Source organism: Phascolarctos cinereus, unplaced genomic scaffold (assembly GCF_003287225.1).
Source record: "Phascolarctos cinereus isolate Bilbo 61053 unplaced genomic scaffold, phaCin_HiC Scaffold_726;HRSCAF=1367, whole genome shotgun sequence".
Classification (NCBI taxonomy): domain Eukaryota; kingdom Metazoa; phylum Chordata; class Mammalia; order Diprotodontia; family Phascolarctidae; genus Phascolarctos; species Phascolarctos cinereus.
Genome location: NW_027556098.1, coordinates 233,054,953 through 233,075,853, shown reverse-complemented (window position 1 = coordinate 233,075,853; position 20,901 = coordinate 233,054,953). Strand labels below are relative to the sequence as shown.

At 35.9% G+C, this 20,901-nt stretch overlaps 1 protein-coding gene across 1 annotated transcript in view; it reads right to left on the bottom strand.

Moving 5' to 3' along the window:
• Positions 1-20,901, bottom strand: part of CCDC148 (coiled-coil domain containing 148) — a 277,956-nt gene that overhangs the window by 26,093 nt on the left and 230,962 nt on the right. Inside the window, exon 15 of the mRNA XM_078147022.1 lies at positions 15,527-15,645. Within this exon, the coding sequence (XP_078003148.1) occupies positions 15,527-15,645 (119 nt within the window). The remainder of the gene's footprint in view (positions 1-15,526; positions 15,646-20,901) is intronic.

Genomic DNA, 20,901 nt, shown 5'->3' with positions numbered 1-20,901 from the left:
AAAGGCATGTGATATTCCCCAAAACAAAAGATAAAGGATTACTACTAAAAATAACCTCTCTGGAAAAAGTGAGTATAATATTATGGGGGGGGGCACAGAACGGGCAGGGAATGATCCTAAGGATTTCCAAGTATTCCTAATGAAAAGCCCGGAACTGAGAAATATGAACATGAATGAGATGAATTCACCTACAAAACAGTTAAAAGAGAGAGAGAGAGAGAGAGAGAGAGAGAGAGAGAGAGAGAGAGAGAGAGAGAGAGTAGAATGAACTAGATAGCAGAATCTAATGATATGTTATTTACAAGAAACACTTGAAACATAAAGATTCACATAAAGTTAAAATCAGCATTGGAGAACATTATGTCATGCTTCAGGTGAACTCAAAAAGTGGGAGTAGTGATCATGATTTCAGAGAAGCCTGTAGTATAAATGCTTACTATTAAAAACACAAATAGGGAAACTACATTATGCCTAAAGATAGCAAATCAGTATTAATACATATACACCAAATAGCACAGCATCTAAATACATACAAGAAAATTAATTGTTTCAGGGAGAAATTGGCAGCAAAGATATAATGGAGGGAAGGATCTTAATGTGCCCCTTACAAACTTAGACAAATCTAATAAAAAGATAAATAAAGAAGAAGAACCTGAATAGAACTTTAGAAAAATCAGAGATGGTAGATACCTGGAAATTACTGAATAGAAACAGGAGTTTACATGTATGCAACTGTACATGATACCTTTGCAAAAACTGACATGAATTTGGGCATAATCTATGCAGAAAGAGAAAAATACTACATATACGCTTTATTGATCACAATGAAATAAAAATTATATTCAATAAAAAGCCTTTGAAGGAAGAATTAAAAATTAATTGGAGACTAAATAACTTGGTCCTAAAGAATTGGTCTGTCAAAGAACAAATCATAGAAACAATAGAAAATTTTATCAGAGAAGATGACAGGACTAGACACCAAAATTTATGGAATGCAACTAAAATGATCCTTAGGGGAAAATTCCTATCCCTAAATGCTTTCATCAAGAAAAGAGAGAAAGAACAAATCAACAAATTATACATGCAACTAAAACAATCTAGCAAAGCAGCAAATTAACATAAATTGATATAACACCAAGGAAAGAATACTGAAAATTTAAAAACAAATATAACAAAATTGAAAGCAAAACAAACAAACAAACAAACACTGAATTGATAAATAATATTAGGAGCTTTGGTTGGGGGGAGAGACTAACAACATAAATAAATAGTTAGCTAGTTTTCATTTTTTAAAATGTAGAATGAAACCAAATTACATAAAAATCAAGAAGGAGAATTCACACACACCCCAAAATGAAGAGGAAATAAAGGAAATATCAGAAATTATTTAGTTATAAGCCAACAAAACTTATAACTTGGATGAAATGGATGAATACTTTAAAAATATAAAGACTTTAAAATATAAAGATTAAAACAAAAAGAAATAATTTATTTATATAACTTTAGTAACAGAAAAAGAAATTGAACAAGCCATAAATTAATTCCCCAAAGAAAAAATTTGAGGACCAGAATGGATTTAGAAGTGAATTATATAAAATATTTAAAGTATAATTCATTCCAATATTACACAAATGATGGGTAAAAACAAGAAAATAAGGTACCCTTCCAATCTATGATATGAATGTGTTCTTGATAACTAAATCAAAGAGAGACAAAGTAGAACAAGGTAACTATAGACTAATATCTCTATAATATTAAATAAATTATTAACAAATAGGTACAACAACATGTTTTTTTAATTATATCTAATGACCAGGGTAGATTTATAGTAAGAATGCAGGGTTTGGTTCAATATAAGAAAAACTATAGATATAACATATTAATAACAAGAACAAGAAAAATAATATGATCACATTAATACATGCTGAAAAGACTTTGGACAAAATCTAACACCTTGTTTAAAAGACTGGAAATCATAAAACTAAATAAATATTTCCTTAACGTGGTAAATAGTACCTATCTAAAACCAAGTTCAAACAGTATATGTAATGGAGAAAGTTTGGAAGCCTTCCAATAATATCATAATAAGGCATGACTGACCACTATCATGACAGTTATTTAATATATTGCTAGAAAAATACAGTTATAGGAATAAGACAAGAAATAAGAAATATAGGAATAAACATGGACAATGAGGAAACAAAATATAGTTTTTTGCATATGATACGATGGTATTTCTCAAAAACCTTATAGTAATATTAAAAAATTAACTAAAATAATAAATTGAGCAATTTCAGGCTATAAAAAATCCACAAAAATCATCAGCCTTTCTGCATATTACCAAAAAACAAACAAAAAAAAAACAAAAGAGAAATTCCATTCAAAACAACTGCAAAGTATATAAAATATTTGGGAATCTATCTACCAATACACAGGAACTACATGGAAGCAACTTAAAATATTACAGAAATAAAGATGGACCTAAATAATTGGAGAACTATTGATTTCTCATGGTTAGACTGAGACAATTTAATAAAAATGACACTACCTCAATTAGTTTAATTTTTATAAATGCCATAAAAATGATTATTTTATATTTTTAGAAAAAAATAAAACTCATTTGTGAGAAAAGGTCAAAAATCAGATTTTTGTAGTATCAGATTTCAAACTATACTACAAACCAGTTATCATCAAAAACAACTTAGTATTGGTTAAAAAAAAATAGAGAGGTCAAGCAGTATAAAATTAAGTATATAACATACAGAAGAAAATGAACTTTTGGGTTTGATAAACTCTAAGGTGCCAGGTACTGGAATACTCACTATTCAGACAAACCTCCTGGAAAAACTAGAAAGCAGTCTGGCAGAAATTAGATATACACCAACATTTTACACAATGTACCACGATAGGCTTGAAATGGGTATATGATTTAGACATAAAGCAGAGGAATGAGAAATTACCTTTCAGATCTATGGGTAGGGAAAGAGTTCATGAGCAAACAAGGGATAGAGACGGAGAGAATTAATGCAATTAAAATGAGAAAGGGAACATACTGGGGAGGAGGGGAGGTGGAAGAGGTGTCTTCATAACAAGCTTCTTTGACAAATATCTCAGATTCAAAATGTATATAAGGAACTGCTTAAAATTTATGAGCCATTCACCAAAAGATAAGAAAAATCAAAGAGCACCAAACCACAGTAGCCATAGCTCACTGCTCCTGGACCTTTACATGGCTACTTTCTTTCACGTTCTTCTGCTCATCACTCAGTGAATATCAACAAAGGTTGGCTAGCTTGAAATTTGTGGGTTATTATTGTCTAAGCAATGACCCTGCCAAAATGCTGCCTTTTTCTCTAACTTACTGCCTGCGTGGCCACAGGTGTGGTGTTCTGTCCACATATATGTCCATTGTTAATGTAAGAAATATAAACAAAGTAGCAGTCTGGATTCTGTCAAGAGTCAGCAGCCCAGATTATGTAGCTGTTCATTAAACCAACATTCCTCACCCACTCCTATATCACTATCGTGTCAATGATTTTTATCTAGAAGAATGACTCTTAGAAATGCCTCCTCCCTTACATTTTCTTATATTATTTCATCTATCCACCTTAATTTAGAGTCATTCTGTAAACATGTAATTTAATTAGATTAGTAATTACATGGTAAAAGTAGAAACATTAATCGCATGCAACATAGATCTCATATTCCATTCAATTACTGGATCCAACCCTTTCCAAAGTAGAAACTCCCTTCTAGACTAGAGTTTGTCTCCCCTGTCTTCAAACTCTCAGCTATAGAACAAGGTTAGTAAAGAGTCAATCTGGCAGTTCAATATTTTATTATAGGCTTCTCATTTCATTGTTAAAAGAGTGCTAGACACAGGCAGTTTACTTACGGCTCAATTAGAAAGCCCTATAAAAACGTTAGTGATTCTCTTAGTTATAATTGCATGGAGAAACTAGAACACAGGAATGATCGTCTACCATCGTGGAAAACTGTTCCAGCATTTGTTGGGTCAGGTTACACCTTATTGCTTCAGAAGCTAATGCCCATGAACGCCACTTGACTATCAAAAATCTAGCATTGATAGCCCAAGAGGGAAGATGCAAACTCAACTGTTTGTATCTCTCTGTTCCTACCTTTTGTCCTATGTCTGATGTCAACCCTTCCCATCTGCTATTTGCATCAGCCCAAGAAGCCAAAGCCAGTTTTGTATCAGAACATCAGAGTTTAAGTTATGTCAGAGCATCAGAATACTGGAAAAGGGCTAGGATGCCTGTTACTCTAGCATAGATTCCTGTTGAGAGGTCTCTCTTATGGAGTACTCTGGTAGAGCAAAACCTTCTATCAAGTATTAGTAACAATAGAGGTTTTGTGAAGGAGATCTTACCTCATCTGTGGGTTTGCATCATTAAAAATCTCTTTAATATTTACGCCTAACCATGTTACAGAAAATATTCTATTTTGTTAGTAAAAAAGAAATGCTATTGAGAAAAAAATAAGACAATTCCTTATTCATAATGACTATGAATAGCTTGGGTATTTGCAACTTTGATATCCACATCAAAGAACCATCAAAGAGATAACAGTTTACACCAGGGGTGGGGAACCTAAGGCCTGGAAACCACATGCGGCCCTCTAGTGAGGGCCTTTGATTGAATCCAAATTTCACCAAACAAATCCCCTTAATAAAAGGATTTGTTCTGTAAAACTTGGACTCAGTCAAAAGGCTGCACCCAAGGACCTAGAAGGCCACATGTGGCCTCGAGCCACAGGTTTCCCACCCCTGGTCACACTAAGTAAGTACTTATAAAGCTTTTTGAGTAAGTAAATAGCCTCCTGAATGTTGAGGTTGCAAACCTAAGCTTCTTAATTGAAGATAATGTTATAATATACATACTGAAACATATGTAATGATTGTTGTCCTTCATCATTTTGGTCCCCTTCAAGAATGAAGTCACTTACCTCTGTTTGCCTCAATTTCCTCATCTATAAATTGAGTTGAAGAGAGAAATGGTAACCCACTCCAGTATCTTTGCCAGGAAAACTCCAAACAGGGTCGTGAAGAGTCAAACATGACTGAAAAGACTGAACAACCTCTCACTCCAAACCCAGTATTCTTTTTGCCTCTTTACATGCATGCTATTGGTTATGGTTAACTGAAAGAAAAGGCATGAATTTCTCAGTAACATACAAAATCAAAAACCATAAATGCAGATATCACTAATGAGGGGTCAAACCAAGTTTTTGCAAATGAGTGGCAAGGATCCTATTTACAGTCACAGAATCGATGATCCTGAAACCAAGAGCTATGAGGAACAGAAAACTAATATTAGGTACACTAGGACAAATTGTTGCTCATTCCATAGGGGGAAGGGGTTTAAAAAGGCATGCCCTAAAAGTTGCCTGCCTTGAACTAAGCACTATATCTGAGTGGAATCATTTTATGATTCAAGAAAGAAAAAAGCAATCCCAAATACATCAGCAAATGAAGAGATGGGATAATTTTTTTAAAGTAATAGTTTTATATAAAGAAGTCATTGAAGAGACATAGAAGCCGAGGAACAAAAAGATATGAACCAAAAAGCAGCCTTAAATTAGGTAGACAGGACAACAAGACATGCATTCATGTTTGCAGCTAAACTCTCAAACATGGATACCAATATTAACTATGCCATCCTCAAGGAAGGCTATTACACATAGTTTATAACAGAAGGTATCTGAGTGAGAAATTAGGAAAAACCTACCAACAGGATAAGAATGTACCATAGAAGGAGGTTACAAATCTATTTCAGAAAAAGAACTTAACACTTCTGGGTTAGAATCTGGCACAAAGATTGAATGAACCTCAAGAGGTTCCTTCTAATTATATAAAGAGGTGTAAATTTGCATAGTAGCTTGAACAGGCTTTTAAAAATATATAGATTCACATGGTATTACCAAGAACTGTGCTCGTGTAATAGCTCACAAATTCTAGGTCTGACACATCTTATAATAAAGCCTTTGCTGACAGATTTAATGATGGCTAGCATTACTATTAGGGCAGCTAGTTACTGCAGTGGATAGGGTGTGGGGCTGGAGTCAGGAAGACTTGAGTTCAAATCTGACCTCAGACACTTACTAGCTATGTGACCCTGGAAAAGTCACTTAACTCTGTTTGCCTCACTTTCCTCATCTGTAAAATGAGCTGGAAAAGGAAATGGCAAACCACTTTAGTATCTTTGCCAAGAAAATCTCAAATGGGTTCACAAAGAGTTGGACACAACTGAACAAGTATTACCATTAATGAATATGCTAGAGTCCAAGCTAAACACACATTTCCTGAAGTAGACTAATCAGAAAAAGTATAATGAATATTCACAAAGGATCTAGTGATCACTTTGTAAATATACCATTAAAAGACAGATATTTGAGCATGAAGGCACCTTAAAAGTCATGAATGGCTTCTGATAGAAAATACATTATTTTTGTACAATGTTAAGAAAAAGATACAAGAAGTAGACGGAAAAGGAAAACATCTGGTTTTATTACTTAGAGGAATTCCATAACTATCAACTCCCTTGAAGCTGGCAAGCACCCCCAAAACCCAACCAGATAACAAAAGTTAATTTAACCTTAGAAATGCAGCTGGCTCAAGTTCCTGCCTTCCCAAAGGGTCATCTCATTTTCTCATACTTCAAATGCCTAGTTCTTACAGCACAGAAAAAACAGATGAAAATTTGAGTTTTCTGGTACAGTTAAGTGTAAAAATTAAGGATAAGAGCTACTATGAGGAATACTGCCTTATAGAGGAAAAAAAGTATACACTCATGCAAGAAGGTCACTGTTTGCTTGAGAGGTCCTTTTAGTAAACTCCTGGGCAAATGAAGGCTTTTCTTCTCTTACTTGGCCTAACGCATGTCAGCACAGGTACAGAATTCTCTCAAATGAAAACACTGCCATTTCTCCGACTAGGTTAGTCATTTTCTAGCAGCACACAGCTGTCTAAGGTCCTACCCAGGAGGCTAGGAAGAGTGTTCTAGTGTTTCATTAGCAAGCTAATACACCCATACCTTCCATGGCTAGAGGCACATCCTAGTTGTTTAGAGAGAAATAGCTGCAGGATTCTAATGAAAACAGAGTCCAGAGGAATTGCAATAAATCCCTTTATACCACTTTTAATGTTACCCCTGCTGTATGTGTAATTAGAATTTTTAAAAAGCTTATGTTTTAAAAAATTACCAAGGGGATTAAATGGAACAAGTAGGCTATTTGTTTGGAGAACCATGAGAAATAAATAGCATCAGATAAGCAAACAATGCCCTCCAACATAATTTATTCTTTATAAAATGATTCACAAAACCAGCAGAAGTGAGGAATATACCAGATCCAGATAAGCTTGACTTCAGAAATATATTTGACACAGAACATTTAATAACCACTAATGGAAATGTCTTAACACAAAGGGGAAAGAAACTACCTGACCACTGCAGGGGAAATCTGGTTTATGTTAACTTACTATAATAAGACTTTCTATGATAATAGACATAGTCCATCAAGGAAATAAGGCAGTGAAATATGAAAGGAACGAGAGGTTTTTGCTGTACTTTAAATGAGCTGGCTTACAGCCTCAGTAGGACTAGGGTCTGCTATAGACAAGGGACCAGAAGGGACCAACAGGAGGTGGAAGAGCAGACAAGGGAAGCTTAAGCAGAGCTGTGCTGTTGTGATTGGCCCCCATCCCTACATCATCACTATTAACCAATGCTGGGCTAGCTGAGTTCAATTCACCTGGCTGTGGAACAAGTTCCTGGCCTTGGAGAACCTCTGGGGACTGGATGAATGCCAAGGAAATTATATGAAAATTTGGAAAAACATGCACACATTGTAAAATCATTATATTTGTACAATTTTAATGAGGCTGCTGAGTTTCTGGAGGCAGTGGGTTTGGTATACAAAGGCTTCATGGAGAAGACAGAGTTAGAAGAGTGTTTGGAAGGAGAGGAATTTTAGTTTGGTAAGGAGTGAAGGGACAAGAACAAGTCTACTTGTGCCAGGCACTGTGCTTTGCACTTTAAAAATACCTCATTTGATTCTCACAACAATCCTGGGAGGTAGGTGCTATTATTATCCCCACTTTAAAGTTGAGCAAAATGAGGCAGGTAGAGATTAAGGGACTTGCCCAGGATCACATAGCTAGTGTGTGAAGCTGGAATCAAACTCAGGCCTTCCTCACTCCAGGTCCAGAAGCTCTACCCACTGAGCCCCCTAGCTGTCTCTGAAGAGGCAAAGAAGGCATCTCAGGCAGGTTATATATATCTTCATGGTAGTTCTGAAGTGAGAGCGGGGAAGAGACCTAGGCAAAGGAGATCAATAAGATTAATCACTCTTTCCTCTACCAAAAGGAAAACAATTGATCAAATGATGGCGAAGTGGCAAGGAGGCCTTTCTTAATGGGTCCCCAAGGGCATAAGAATGACAAAGTTATGTTGAGTAAAGAGTATGGGAAAGATGTGAACAAAACAAAATGCGCGTTTTGCTTAATGTTTTGTAAGTGTTTAGGCAATATGATAAGTTGGAAGGAGTTTCCCTACTGATGAGACCACAGATCTATCCAAGTATGAGAAGCTGGAGCTTGTCTTACTGCCTTATACTCGGGCTGGACATTAGATTAGTTAATTTGAACAAATGCTTTTCTTGGCATATCCTAATAGAGGGTTTGCAATTCAACCTGAAACATTCCTGCTGACTTGGCAATATCAATTCAAAAAACACATTTTAATTGAATTTCTTGGAAGATGCTCTCTCTTACCTTGGAAGTATTTTGATTGGATGCCCTCATGAAGTATGTCAGGGAGGAAAGGTACATAGAATTAGCTACAAGGGAAAGAGGCTGAAGCCTTATTTTATATATAGACTAATCTCAGACATAAAATTAGAAGAGATCCCTTTGTATTTTTGTTTAGTGAATACACAGTATGTTTGTTTTCAAGAAACATCATCTGCCCTCTGGATTTTCTAGAAACAATAAACTAAACAGCAAAGAAAGGGAACAAAAACAATAGGGATTTTCAATGCCTTAAGGCTATCTCATTTTTTTAAAAGCAGTAAACTTGAAAACTGTTTCAAGTCTTTTCATTCTAACATAAAAAGAGAAGACATAAGGTTTATAAATCTTGAATTTTATTTCACAGGTGCAAACATACATTTTAACCAACTAAATTTCTGAGAGATCCAATATGATTAAAAATGAACATATTTTCTAGTTGTCAGAAGGAAATGCTTCAGAGAGCTTTCCTGAGTAGAACTCCCTCTTAAATCATGGCCAAAGATATTACATTTTCCAAGAGTACTATTGAAAACTTTATAGAACTCATTTCTCATTTTTAGAATGATTTTTAAAGTGCTTTCTATCCTATTTCCCATTTTATATGCACACTTTGGATCTATAATTATTTGCAGGCACAAATTTTCACAGAACACCTGTACATATAGGTCATAGATCAGATACTCTGAATTTGCAGGAGACTTTAGACAAAATCCTCTCATTTTGAAGAAGAAGCAACTGACACCCAAAGAGATTAAATGACCTACCAAAGATCTCAGACTACTTCTGTTTGTTTTAGCCTAGTGAAGAATGTCAGTTGCTTTCCTTATTTTAATTTTATTCTTTTCAGCTAAAGTCAAGAATAACCTAAGCTCGACATTTTTTGGGACAGGAGGCTAAAAATCAAATTGTTAAGAGGATTGATATAAATATTAAACGAAGACAGAATATGAGACTTTCCCAATGAGAAGGGTGGGGCAGATTTCTTTATAACACTAAAGAATTTAGTGGGAAGTAATGAAGAACTGAGAAATAAGTGCCTAAGAACAGGAGAAATAAGATCTGTTTTGAATATTTATCCTATGAATTCCATTTCAATTCAGCAAACATTTATTGAATATTTTCTATGAGCAAGGCATGACACTAGGTGCTTAGTGATACAACAGGAGACATGACACAGGCCTTGTTCTCAAGCACCTTGCAATACGAAGGGATTCTGCACATGGGTTAGATTAGATGGCCATTGAGGTCGCTTCCAACTCTCAAAGTCTGTGATACATATGATTTTGTGATTCTGGGTAGGACAAATAACTATAGGAGAGTATGACAAGTTCAAAGGCAAAGAATAGAGAAGACTCTGAAAAAGATGCATCAGACTTGGGTTTTAAAGGTAGAGGCAACAGTAGGAGATGGGTGGTGGTAAGGCAAAAGTCCATTCTATTTTTGGAGGATGATGTAAAAAATGCAGAGAAAAGAACATGCAGGTTGAGAATGTGGAATGAAGTCTAGTCTACCTGGAGCACAAAACATATGAAGAGTAATAGTATGAGACAAGACTGCACAATAAGATTAGAGCAAAGTTGTGAATAGCTTTGAATGTTAGGATCAGGAGTTTCTAGTTTGTTTGGTAAGACTTGAGGAGATACTGAAGGATTTGAATGGAGGAATGACATCAATCAATCAATAGACATTTATTAAGTGCCTACTATGTGTCAGGCACTGTGCTAAGCATTGGGCATGATTATAATGGTGCATTGGGAAGACAACTTAGGTAACTATGAAGTATGAATTAGATGTAGGATAGAAATTAGAGGCAGAAATAGCCAGGAGGTTATTATAAGGTAAGAAGAAATGTGGACATCACATATTACAAAAACTACTACTCCTCAAGGCTGACATGTATATAGTACTCTAACACTTGCAAAGTGCCTTGTATGCATTATTTCAGTTGAATCTTTTCGACACAGAACAGTTTTAGTGAGAATAAAGAGGCTCTTAGAGAAACTGGAAAAGTAAGAATGATAAGACTTAGTAACTATATTGGAAACATGGGGTAAGAGGGAGGGAAGAGTTATGGATTATTCACAAGGTTATGAGTCTGGGTGGCTGGGAAGATGGTGGTACCATTAACAAAAGTAAAGAAATTGGAGAGACCTGGCAAGTGTATTAGGAAGATGAAAAAGTCATTCATAGGCACATTGAGGTTGAGGCACTGATGGGATATGCAGGCCACTGAAAATATAGAACTGGAGCTCTGTGTAGAGGTGAGGGCTTGAGATACACTTAAGGGAGTTATATGCTTGAGATGACTTAGAAATAAATGAAATCACCAAAGAAAAGAGCATAGAAAGAAAAGAATATCTCAAGGAGAACATCTCAGCATGCCTACATTTCAGGGATAAAAGGAGGATGAAGGTCTCCACTCCTTCCAATCTGTCATTTAAACTCAACACTTGACTGAAACATTTCTCTGAGATACTAATGAACCACTTCGTGCTAAATCCAATTACTTTAAGTCCTCACCTTTCTTGACGAATCTAAAGCTTCCCACTCTGAATGAACTTCTCCTCACTGATGCTTTCTCCACCATTGGCTTTTAAAACATTGTTGTCTCCTGGTTCCCGGACACTACTACAGAATTATTCTTACCATTACATCCAATTGTTCCTCCTACTTTCAGCTTGTAAAGTCATGTTACCAATTCTTTACTTAGTACTTTGAGTCCCAAGGTGGTAGAATCCAAATGCAGTGGGATTCCACTGCTGTTGCCAATTGAAATAAATTGTTAAGAAAATACTGGCAGATATGTCCCACTATATGCCTAAGTGTTTCTTTCTTCTGTTTAGCTAAAAATGCTTTGGGGGTAATCTGAAATAGCTGGGCCTCACACTACGCTCTCTGAAGGCTTTCTTCCCCTTCAATTCCTTTGCTTCAATGCTATGGCTCATAATCTCTTGTCATCCTCCATACTTTACAAGTGATCTCATTCTCTAAACTAGTGTTGCCCTTGGCTGCCGTTCCTTTCTTCTTGGCAAAGAGACTAAGTATTTGCTTTTTCAGAGTTATTGTGGTATACCTGGTTTGGTGATTGTTTTGAATTGATGATGGGAGAAAGGACTTTTAGAGAACATTCAAGTGTTTCTGATGAAAAGACTGGGAGCTGAGTAGAAACTTTCAAATGCAAACATGGGAGTCTAAAAGGTAATTCAAGAAGGAGCTATACAATGAAGAAGTGTTTGTATTCTAATAAAGAGAAAAGACATACATGTCCCATCAGAATCCTAAAATCTTCAAGGGTCATGGAGGGAATTTAGTAACACATAGTGCCTGGGAGTAATTTTGTTGTTTTAGTGCTCTCTAGCAGGAGTCACCAAACTTTTTTTTAAAAGGTCAGATAGTAAATATTTTAGGCTTTGTAGGACAAAGGCAAAATCAAGAATATTTTGTAGTTATTATGTAACAAGAGAGAAAACAAATTTCCACAATTTTTTAATGATGAAATTCTAACTATAATATGAACATAATTTTTTTTTGTAGTACAGGTCTTTTAACAAGAGGAATACAATGTTTTGGGTGGGAGAGATATTTCAATTAATTGGCGTTCAAAGTTGGTGTTCCCTATCACCAACATTGAACGCAAATGTTCATTTCTTAATTATGATAATTAATGAGATTTTATGTATTTCATCTTTGAAATGTCTTTTCACACAGACAGATACTGCCAAATACTGATATCAGTCCAGGAGCATTAGATTTAAATTGAGACTAAAGGCTAATAACCTTAAACAAGTTTATTTTCTCTGGCCACATTCCTTCAGCTGCTTTGATTAAACATGATTTGATCAACTCAACATTGGTACATGTCTTTCTTCTTGCTCGACTAACAAATGACTCACTCAGAAACTTACGTTGGTTGTAGCCTCATTTGCATTTTTAGATTTTTGTCCAGAAATTCTGCTGTGATAAGATATTCCATTTTAAAATATCTAATTTCTTATTTCTAACTGCTGCTTTCCTTTGAGTTAAGAATATTATGATCAGTGCTTAGTCTGGTAAGGTCAATGTGTATTGTATCCTTTTAGCACAGCTATAGAGTATTGTATGCCATTGAAAGTCCACTTTTCTGTTCTTGTTTTGACATAATGAGCATGCACTGGTAATGAAAAATAAAATAAAATGTTGTACTACAGTAATACTCATGACATGTGAAAAACTATTGAGCAATTATAAGGTACCAAACAGCAAGTGTGAAGTGAAGAGGGAGCCATACCCAGTCTCTGTTATTCACCTCTACTGTTGCTGTTAGAAAGCAGCCATTTTATTATTATCAGTCATGTCTGATTCTTTGTGACCCCATTTAGGGCTTTCTTGGCAAAGATACTGGAGTGGTTTGCCATTTCCTTCTCCAACTCATTTTACAGATGAAGAAACTGAGACAAACAGGGTTAAGTGACTTACCCAAGATCACATAGCTAGTAAGTGTCAGAGGCCAGATTCAAATTCAGGAAGATGAGATTTCCTGAGTCCAGGCCTGGGACTCTAACCACTGAGTTACTTGGCTGCCCAAAGCAGCCATAGACAATATGTAAAAGAATAAACATAGCTGTTTTCCAATAATACTCTATGAACACTGAAATTTGAATTCAATATAATTTTCATTTGTCACAAAATATTACTCTTCTTTTGATTTTTTTTAAACATTTAAAAATATAAAAAGTTTTAGCTCATAGGTCATACAAAAACAGTGTGGGGGTTGTGTGGATTTGGCCTATCAGCCATAGCTCACTAATTCCTGATTTTAAGAGAAGAAATAAGAGAAAATAGACTAAGGAATAAACAAAAAGGAAGGGAAAGAAACTTATGTAATAATAAGGGTAAATGAGAGGATGTATAGATTAAGCAATGGAGTGGGACTTTTGTTCTAAATGTACTAATATTTATATTCCTGTGAGAAGTTTATCTGACTAGCTGCATGAACTCAGACAAGTCACTTAAGCTTTTTTGGCTTCAGTTTCCTCCTGGGTAAAATGATGGAACTGAAATACTAAGTTTTAAGGTACTGTACAGTTCTAATATTCTATGACCTGTGTACCACAAGTGATACTTAATGTCTCTCTTCACTAAAATTCTAGCTTTTTTTTTCATTTGGAAGGCAGAATATACTCTTGCAGTATTTTTTCTTAGTCCTGCTATAAGAAAATTCCTTGTTCTTTTTATTCTTAATGTTGTTGACAATCTGATGCACCATGACTTTGTTTGTTTTTGTCCCTTCACTACTGAGATAAAGCATATAGGAGTGAGAAAGTGCTAACTCTTCAGCTCTCCTTACATACATAATTTCACCACTATTCCATCAAGTGCCAATAGACAAACTCAATAATGTGTGATATAATTGATGTACATTCATACACTCTCCAATAGGTATAACATGTGAAGACGTATGGTCACCAAAGGAATCTCTCAATATCATGGAGGATGGAGACAACATGGCAAAGTGGAAAGTGCTAATTGGGAGACCTTAGCTCTAATTCCAATTCCATCATTTACTACCAGTATGGCCTTAGCCAAGCCACTTAATTTCCCTGGGCTTCAATTTCCCCACCTATAAAATGAAGACTTTGGACTACATTCCCTTTAAGAACCTTTTCAACTCTAAATCTACAATTTTATAAAAAACCAAGTGAATAAGAATACCTAGTATGTAGATTATGATTTGCTTTTAGATGGACAACCTATAGACCTGATTCATCAAAGCATATGTCTTGGACAGATACAACAAATGGACAACGAACTGGGCCTAAAATTGGATTGGAATAAAAAGTAGGCTATATTATATTTGTAAGTTGTGCTTTTTGTGAGCACAAGCTTCTCCCTGAAATAAGGGCCCATGTTTCTAATGTTCATATTCTTCCACTAAAGCTATAGAGCTGGGTCATAGAGAATTAAAGTCACAGAGGTCATACAAACGGTGAATGCCAAGCATGAGCAATGTGTTGCCAATAAAGAACGGCACAGAGCAAGTAGCATTGGGAACATCATCAGAGAGATGTGTGACTAGAAAAGAAGGTAAATCAGTCGCTTTAGAACAACCAGGGATATCAGATGGACAGGCCGAGTTTTGCACTATACCCATGAAATGTACAGAGTCCTAGAAGTTCTCCAGAAAGCTGGGTGGATCTATGGACAAACATGAACTACAGTTACATAGGCTGAGTCATGATAGATTCATTATGGTGTATACCGTTGGAGAGTAAACCCACATCAACAAGCTCATAAAGCAATTGAATTAGAAAAATTGTGCAATAACAATCCCATGCTTTTCTCTGAAACAAAGGTCCATCTTTTTAACATCAATTCCTGGCATAAGCACTTACTATAATGTTATGCTCACAGCCAGCACTCAAATATTATAAAAACCTCTTTAGAAATTTTTCCATTTTTTCATGAAAAATGACTATTTTGGAATCAAAGGTAACACAGGAAGGTAATTGGGAAATTTTAGCCCTATATATTACATTCTGAGGGTACTGGAATGAAAACTTCTAAAAGGATGTAATTACAGTTGTTCATTAATTAAAGAAACATCACACAACAATAAAAAACAGTACTATATAATAAAAAGCTCTATCCTAAGTCTTGGATGTCCCAACATATCATAGTAGAATGTGTTAAAATCACCACCACAACCAACCCTTTCCCCACATTGCCTTTTTTTTTTACCTTTCTTGGTCTTTAATTGATTGCTCAGCCATTATTTTCCTTACTTGTTCCAGGCGCTGAAGATCTCTCTTTTCTATTTCTTGCCACTTCTGCTCTTTTTTATCCCAGTACTCTTTGATCTAGGGTATAGATGTTATATGACATTTAATATCAACAGATATGTAAAAACAGAACAATAAGCAAGAAAGCTGGGATAATATTATCCACTGGGTCATGTAGACAGAAATGGCAATTTGTATTTTTGCGTTTCATATCTTCATATGCACCTAGGAGCAACTGGAAAATAAATTACAACATGAGATCTACAGAAATCCAGATCAAAACTTCTCATGCTAGGACCTCAGGTTTTAATCTCTGGTTAATAAAATTGACTTTCAGGGAATCACAGCAATAGAATACTATTGTCTCTAAGATTTATGACCTACTTCTTGTCCAAGAATACGTTTATTCTATTACAGCAATGTAGTTTTTTAACAAATATAGCACTAAAAACTATTATTACTTTAAAAGCATGATTTTATTTATGCTAATGGATAGCAGGATGTTGAAAGCTTCATGCTTTAGGGGAAGTGGCAGGAGGTAGGTGGGAGGAAGGAAGAAAAGGAACAATGAACAAGTTGAGGTACATAGTGGTTGTGTGTTCTGTGGTATAATAAAGGCCACATCTGACAAGTTTGGAAGGGTGATGATAATGAATCCAAAAGGCACGTTTCGTCTTCCTCCTCTTGAGATTACATGTCATATCAATAGGATTTAGGGCTAAAAAGCACTTAGATTTCATCCAGGACAACTTTCCTCATTTTAAAAAATGAGTAAGCTAAAGCCTAGAATGGTTAAATGATTTTCATAAAGTCACACAGACAGTGAGTAGCAGAGAAGGGATTTGAACCCAGTTGCTCAGACTCCGAATCCAGTGTTATTTTTGCTATACAACTTAGCCTAATCTGCCACTAGGCCATAATATATAAGCAATAAGTACCGCTCCATTTGGGTGTTATGATTGCCCAGTGCTTTTGAGGCTGTATAAGGTTGGGAAGATATGGATTATTTGGTAAGATTGTAGCAGAATGGATGAAGAGTTGGACTTGAAGTGAGGGACACTTGAGTCTGAATCATGCCTCAGACATTGCTAGCTGTGTGATCCTGGGCAAATCACTTAATCTCTTAGTCCCATTTGTCAAATGGAAATAATAATAGCACCTGCCTTGCTTTTGTGAGGATCAAGTGAGATCAAATACATGAAGTGCTTTGTGAACTGTTAAATGCTATATGTGTTTATTATTATTATTATCCTTGTTATTTTTTTAACTGTTGTCCAGTTATTTTTCATTGTGTCTGACTCTTCATGACCCCATTTGGGGTTTTCTTGGCAGAGACATTAGAGTGGTTTGCCATTTCCTTCTCCAGCTTATTTTATAGATGAGGAAACTGAGGCAAACAGGAGTAAGGGACTTGCCCAGGGTCACACAGCTAGTAAGTATCTAAGGCCAGATTCAAACTCTGGAAGATGAGTCTTCCTGACTCTAGGGCTGGCACACTATCTACTGTACCACCTAGCTGTCCACTAGCTGTTAATTCATACTACTACTTTAAGGAAATAGATGCCTATTTTGCCACAGGTCAAACTGATACCCCAGTACAAAGAGGGATAGAGTGTTTGGACTACTACTCATGTTGGCAGCAGTGACCACTTCAGGGCCCAGTTGTTTTGTATCAGCTGAGATGGAGTTCCTTTTTTTTTCTAGTGCATAGGGAGAAAATTAATAATCTCCATTGCTTGTTACACCAGCAGTGGCTATTGGATTCTGGGAAATGAGAAAAAAAAGACAGCTTGAGTAGCAGAACCAAGGTTGTAGTCTCTCAGTAGCAAGTGCCAATAACAAAAGCTCTTTCAGAATACTTGCTGAATAATTGTATGGTGGGTACAGAATCACAGAATTTGGAAACCACAGAGCTCATCTAGTTCAACCATTACCTGGACAGGATTCTTCAATACAATATTACAAATATTACAATTACAATCATTATATCCTTTGCTGGTGGAGGGGGGGACAGGGGAGGGAATATCACATGACCTCTCCAGACACTGTCCACTTTTTGTCAATTTTCATAGTTAGGATGTTGTTCCTTTGTTGAGCTGAAATCTGTCTCTCAATTTCCTCCTATTGCTCCTAGTTTTGTCCTCTGAGGATAAATAAAACCAGTCAAATGCCTCTTCTATGTGACATGCCTACCTAACCTTTTTCTGGTCTCTTTGAAACCTGCCTTCTCAAAATCTAGAGTGAACATCGGGTAATATGCCCAGCTTGTTTCTCCTTTTTTTATGACTGATAGTCCCAGTTCCCGTCATTTCTACTTTAATAACTCATCCTTCCTTATCGTGCAGAATCGGGTCCAGAATGGCATTTTACCTTCTATTTCCCCCCAACTTTCAAAAAATGAAATTCAGACAAGTCAAGAATTTATCACCTACTCTTTTGCCAGAGAAGTCAAGTTGTTGTCTGCATCACTGAAGTCCCCTGTTGCTACTATATCATGCCTCTATGCTAGTTCATGATACATCTCAAACTTCTCATGTGTTTCCTCCTTCTGGTTCTGTGTTCTGTGATGTTCTCCCATTACAATACGGCTTCTGTTTTTCCTCTGTGGATCCTTACCCAAATACTCTCCCATCCTGTGCCCCCTTACTCCTCTGTTTATGGATTTCTTCACATGAGTGTATTTTCTTAACATACAATGCTTTATGCCACTACCTTATTACTATTCAGTTTTTTTTGAATAAGCTAAGCCCTTCTACAAGTATATTGCAGTAATGACCTACCAAATGTCTGTGATATCGATGAGGTTGATTTTACCTCCTTAAATTAAGATCTCTACTTCACCTTGTTTATTACTCAAGGTTAGACATCTGAGGTCATGGATTTTATTGGCAGTTAAGTGGGCATGGAGCTGTGACCTTGGGCAAATCACTTAACTTTTCTTTGCCTCAGTTTCCTCAACCGTAAAATGAAAATAATAACAGTATCTGTCTACCAGGATTGTTGTGAGGATCAAATGATCAAATATTCATAACGGCCTGACACATAGAAGGCAGTGCATAAATGCTAGCTGTTGTTGTTGTTGCTGCTGTTGTTGTCATTGTTATTGTTCGTTGTTTTCTTCTTGGGTATCATTCTCCTATGAATTACTGGTCCTCTTTGCTGATATTAGCCTTTCTAGGCTGTAGCTGTTACTCTCTGATATATGACTTGGCAGATACATGCAAGTATTTTTCTCCTCCCACCTCAATTATAATTTTAAAGTACTCTTGATTAGATTCCCAAGACTCTAGGCAATTTTTTCCCCAGTCTTTGTTAGGTACACTCCTTCGCTTTTCAAAAGTCCATCATTGTTCGTATATCTTAAGCCACAATCTAAAAATTCAAATTCCATTCTCAGATACCAAGGCTTGCCTTCCCATATCTGTCTTTCTTTTTGGAATTTCCTACTTTCAATCAGCAGTAGTGTAACAAACACCAGCCATGACCTCCAAGGTCTTAAGTTGTTTTCCCAGATCTTCATAATCTTTCAAAAATGTGTTCTAGGTTCTCTCTAGTGGTATCCTTTGCCCTACATGAATCACCAGAAATGGTTAGGTTGTCATGTTTGGAGTATTTGGAGGCCTTCCAACAGGTCCCAGACATCTGTCACAGGATAATAGTGGTCCTGTTTGTTGTTCTTATTGATGTAACAAATAGCTTCCTTGGTAGCCCTGAGTAAGGAGTCATCAACCACTACTACTCTTCTCATCTTCTGCTGACCATTGCTGAATGACCTCTCATCTGGTGGAATATGTCTCTACATCTCCACTCCCTACACCACCATTCCTGGAAGCACAAGAAACTGCTTCCTTCAACCATGGCCCAGCTTCTCCCTCATCAAGGAAATCCTCCTACCTATTATATGGCACTAATTGTTCAGTGGGCCTTCAAATTCCTGGGTGTCCCATTTTCTTCCCTGCAACTCTTGACAAAGACAAGAATTCCTCTCTGCCTCTTTACATTCTTTTTTCCCTTTTGATTCTTCTTGAAAGAAGAGAAGAAATTCTTCTCTTCTTTCAAGGAATACTTCGTTATCTCTACTAACTTGGAATATTAAGTAGAAATATATTCTGACAGACCTTTTACTTTCACCTTTAGGATAGAAATTAATCTTCATTTTGGATATGTGTAGGTATTATGTGATATTGGCAAAACCAAAAAGTAGCATATCTCTTCAGCTCACCTCAAAATTTGCCATAACTACTAAGGCAAGTCCAAGAGAACTTGGCCTCTTTTCTGGTCACTCCCTTGAGTTTTAGGATTCAAGACTTGACTGTAAGATCCAGTCAGCAAATTTCACTCTTTCCTTACCTCTAGGCTCCCTATCCCTATTTGGTGTGTGTTTGAGTATAAAGCAGGGAGGCTTAGTTAATTCATTTAGCAGACAAAGAGATGCAAGATGAAATCAATTACCTGATAAAATATGCACATATCATTTCATCTTGCCATTGCTCTCCAGAAGTTTCTTTTTATATTCTAGGATGTTAGGCTCTGACACCATTAGAAACCAGTGTAACTATGAAAGGTATTTTATCAAAACTAACCTGTTAGGGCTAATCACAGTAGGGTGGATTGGTTCTAGAATTTCACTAAGCACAGAACTATTATATGAGATCTTTAAAGATTAACACAGGGTTATGACAGTGTAGGGGGGAAGTATCCACCAAGTACTACTTACAGCCGCTTTAAGATCCAAATTAAAATCAGGACTGGTATCATTTAACTAGCATTATGGGAAATTTATCTAGATGCAAATTTTAAATTCATTGCTTTTTAGATTTTAACTATATAATGTTATTTTTATAGTATTCCAATAATAAAGGACTTAGGAGTTAATGGGAGCAGTGGAGAGATTCAATTGCATTTCCGCTGATGGCCAAATAAGTTTTTTGGAAGAAGCATATGGTTGGGGGTGGGGGGGATAGAAACATGCTCTTATTATCCCCTCTATTGCTTATTAGGCAGAAGATGTTGTACTTATTTCACAGTTCCATATTTTGTCCATTTTGGCAAAGTTGTGCCAATAAAAATGTAAATAACCTGCAGAAACTTCTCTCCTTATATATTCATAAACCAAACTACTCTTTACTCAACTACAGTTTTTTAAAGAGCTTAAGAACATTTTATATACTAGCTTACTTTTATAATCTTCCAAACAATTTGTTTCTTATTAAAAAGGTCTTGCCAGCAAGCATCATCTTCTATGCTATTAATGTACATCAAAGTCTAATAAAAAAAACCTGGACTATAGCTACACAACTGTTAAATTATATTTTTTTCATTGCTACTTCAGGC